The following is a 4,339-nucleotide window of genomic DNA, read 5'->3' on the forward strand; positions in this document are numbered from 1 at the left end:
AGCTAGCCGGAGTTAGCACCGGCAAGACCGGAAGATAGGCGGTTTAATTTCAAAATAAAACGAAGAATCGATTACTGTTGGGAAGTAAGAACAGGCCTGAGTAACAACGCACACATGGCTATGAATACATAGTGTGGTGAGGGCATTAGTTATTTTAATGTACTGCGAATTTCTCTGTAAAATTCGACTCTTTCACGTGAGACCTTTATTCAAATGACCGGTAACCAACAGGTGCGTCAGTGAGGCTTTTATTTTTTTTGAGGGGAAAGACCGGAAGTCGTATTGTTAACATTCTGGCTAGTTTAACACTGGTTTGGATGCGAGAGTGACATGGAAACGACCGGTGATGGCTCCTCTCCACCGGCCGTGACCGACACGGAGGAGTCTTCAGCTCATCTTCATCATCTTCATCATCAGCATTCCTCCTTAGCCGGTGTCACGGACCGGCGTCAGACCGGCTGCCGCTGCGCACACCGGGAGTCTTGTTGTGGTGACGCCGGGGAGGAGGAGTGTCTCCCGGCAGAGTCCGGCGCTCTGCCCCGGTGTGTGCGCCCCGGCGCCGGGAGTCCCGCCGTGCTCGGTCCGGTCGGGGAGACTCACGGTGTGTCTGACGTAATTAATACCGGGCTTAGTAGGTCAACCGGGACAGGTGGTGACGGCAGCCTGGATGGACAAACGGGACGCTGCTGCGACCGCGGGGAGGCAGGTGGGGGGGCGGGGCCTGACCACAGTGACGTCACCTGTCTGTCAGACGCAGACAGGACAGGTCAGAGTATAAACATGCAGGATGGGAATTCCTCCACACAGCAGACAGACGCTGTGAGCGCCTGGAGGGAGGGGTCAGAGGTCAGCCGGTGTAACGGGCTGGACGGGGGGCGGGGCTCTCTGCCCAACAGGGCCTGTGTGTCACAGCGGGACGGTTCCTCCGGTCTGCACTCTGGGGTTCAAACAGGCGGACAGCCTGATGGAGGGCTGGTGATGGGAGAGGGGCGGGGCAGAGGGGCGGCTGAACCACAGGCTGAGGCCTCTCTTAGCTCCGCCCCCACCTGTCAGGGAACAACAAAACCAACGCCTCCCGGCTTCAACGGAGAGGACGACAAGGAAGCCGAGGAGGAGGAGGAGGCGGCCTCGGGCCTGGGTCCGTCCCGCCGCCCGGCCCCGGCCCCGGCCCCGGCCCCGGCCCCCAGGTCCCTCCCCTGCAGTGTGAGCTGTGACTCCGCCCCCCTCAGCCCCGGCTCCGGGCCGGAGGCGGGCTCGGACGACGAGGCGTTCGCCAAGCCGGTCCCGGGCCGGCAGCGGAGCGGGTGCTTCCCGGAGGTCGGTCCGGGCCCCAGGAACACCTACGAGTGCAGCCGGAGGCAGAGCGCCCCGGGCCAGCTGCCCCAGGGCGGGGCGGGGGCCGGGGGCGGGGCCGCGCACCCGGGGGCTGACCCAGAAGCAGAACTGCAGTCCAGGAGGCCCGGGATAGTGGACTACCTGGGCAGGTAAACCATCAGCTGCTGCAGCTGCTTGACCAGAAAACTACAGTTCAACACCCAGACTGACTGACCGGCAGCATGCAGGAGCAGGAGCAGTAGCAGTAGTACTCGGAGCAGTAGTATTAGCAGTAGTAGTAGTAGTAGTACTAAGGTGTGTGGTGCTTGGTGAAGCTGCAGTACTGCAGTACTTCAGCAGCCTCAGCCTGTAAATGTTGGATGAAGCAGGTTTGTGTTTCACTGCAGTCTGTTTGACTGAAACATTCATCTGCTTTAACCACATCAATCATTCATGTTTCTGTTTTTACCAGAACACAACATACTGAACCAGAGATCATCTGATAACAGCAATCTACTATTACTACTACTACACTACTACTACTACACTACTACTACTACACTACTACTACTACTACACTACTACTACTACTACTACACTACTACTACTACTACTACACTACTACTACTACACTACTACTATTACTACTACTACACTACTACTACTACTACTACACTACTACTACACTACTACTAATACTACTACTACACTACTACTACTACTACACTACTACTATTACTACTACTACACTACTACTACTATTACTACACTACTACTACTACTACTACTACTACACTACTACTACTACTACTACTACTACTACACTACTACTACTATTACTACTATACTACTACTACTACACTACTACTACTACTACTACTATACTACTACTACACTACTACTACTACACTACTACTATTACTACTACTACACTACTACTACTACTACTACTACTATTACTACACTACTACTACTACTACTACTACACTACTACTACTACTACTACTACTACTATACTACTTTACTACTACTACTACACTACTACTACTACTACTACTACTACTACTACTACTACTATACTACTACTACACTACTACTACTGCTGCTGCTACTATTACTACTACTACTACTACTACTGCTGCTGCTACTACTACTACTACACTACTACTACTACTACTACTGCTGCTGCTACTACTACTATTACTACTACTACACTACTACTACTATTACTACTACTACTACTACTACTACTACTACTACTACTACTGCTGCTGCTACTACTACTATTACTACTACTACTACTACTACTGTTATTACTGCTACTAATACTGCTACTACCACTACTACTACTACTTCTACACTACTACTACTGATACTTATACTGTTAGTAGTGCTGCTAGTACTGGACTGATGTTTTCTTGCCATCGTTCAGTTTTGTTCGTCACTTTTCTGGAAGGTGAAGTTTAACTTTATTTGTTCTCTCAGTTAAAGTCGAGCTACATTTCTGTTATTTATCTTCTGTGGATCAGCAGAATGAACTGATACATCATCCATTAGTCAATAATTACACCTTTTACTAGCCACTGTCCTGTCTGTCTCTCCTGTGTGTGTGTGTGTGTGTGTGTGTGTGTGTGTGTGTGTGTGTGTGTGTGTGTGTGTCAGGGGTGTGTTCAGCAGGAAGCAGCGGTCTGCCAGTCAGAGTGTCGCAGGCTGGAAGCTGTTTGGTAAAATTCCTCCCAGAGAAAGTCCAACTAAAGACTCCCGCACCATCCAGCAGGTAACTCTGTTCACACTCTGTTCACACTCTGTTCACACTCTGTTCACACTGTTCACACTCTGTTCACACTCTGTTCACACTCTGTTCACACTCTGTTCACACTGTTCACACTCTGTTCACACTGTTCACACTCTGTTCAAACTCTGTTCACACTGTTCACACTCTGTTCACACTCTGTTCACACTGTTCACACTCTGTTCACACTGTTCACACTCTTTTCACACTCTGTTCACACTGTTCACACTGTTCACACTCTGTTCACACTCTGTTCACACTCTGTTCACACTCTGTTCAAACTCTGTTCACACTGTTCACACTCTTTTCACACTCTGTTCACACTCTGTTCACACTGTTCACACTCTGTTCACACTCTGTTCACACTCTGTTCACACTGTTCACACTCTGTTCACACTCTGTTCACACTCTGTTCAAACTCTGTTCACACTGTTCACACTCTTTTCACACTCTGTTCACACTCTGTTCACACTCTGTTCACACTCTGTTCACACTCTTTTCACACTCTGTTCACACTCTGTTCACACTCTGTTCACACGCTTTTCCCACTCTGTTCACACTCTGTTCACACTAGCCCTCATTTATGAAACGAACGTACCACAGAAAACTGGGCGTTCGGTCATTTCCACGCAAAGCTCGGCATTTATCAATTTGGACGTGAGCGGAGCTACGATCAAATCTCACGTCAAGTCTCAACTCCTGTAGCAAGTTTTGGAGTCAGCGTGGACTTGGTGCAGCAGAGTAAATCTGCTGAGTCGGAGAACTGTTAGGATTAGACCATATAGTATTCTGACTGGCATCTAAGCATATGCAGCCACATATTCATCACTTAAAAATATGTAGCCTATGGCAAAATATTATATTTTGTAAAGGCCTACATCGACTATGTGTCATACAGCCTATCCCTAACATAAATATGTATTTTCAAATTGTTTGCAATTAACGGTGTTAACAGTTTTCTGGTGTAAGATTAATTTCTCTTTCATTTTGAGATAGCCTACTTGTTTGAGGTCTGACCATTTTTTCTTCACCTAAATGTAAAGAATTGCGATACAAGCTATTATATTAGGCTGCTATTATTTATATATATATATATATATATATATAGGCTATACATATCACGGATGTATAAATTAAATACCGCAGCAGTGATTTCTTTCCATGCTGCATTTTTCCGACTTCCTTTGAAGACTTTCCAGGCTGCCAAACAGAACTAATTGGTTCAGTTGGACT

The 4,339-nt window shown here is 47.7% G+C and overlaps 1 protein-coding gene across 1 annotated transcript in view; it reads left to right on the top strand.

Annotated features, from left to right (window-relative positions):
• Window positions 1-330: 330 nt before the first annotated feature.
• The window catches only part of LOC139660938 (TBC1 domain family member 12-like), a gene marked incomplete at its 3' end in the record, with an annotated part of 6,291 nt that continues 2,282 nt past the window's right edge, over window positions 331-4,339 (top strand). Inside the window, exons 1-2 of the mRNA XM_071539226.1 lie at window positions 331-1,484; window positions 2,977-3,091. Coding sequence (XP_071395327.1) covers window positions 331-1,484; window positions 2,977-3,091 — 1,269 coding nt within the window. The remainder of the gene's footprint in view (window positions 1,485-2,976; window positions 3,092-4,339) is intronic.

Source organism: Centroberyx affinis, unplaced genomic scaffold (genome assembly GCF_046629955.1).
Source record: "Centroberyx affinis isolate AG114_WGS23_722 - 3 ecotype Tasmania unplaced genomic scaffold, CSIRO-AGI_Caff_v1 ptg003427l_1, whole genome shotgun sequence".
Taxonomy (NCBI): Eukaryota; Metazoa; Chordata; class Actinopteri; order Beryciformes; family Berycidae; genus Centroberyx; species Centroberyx affinis.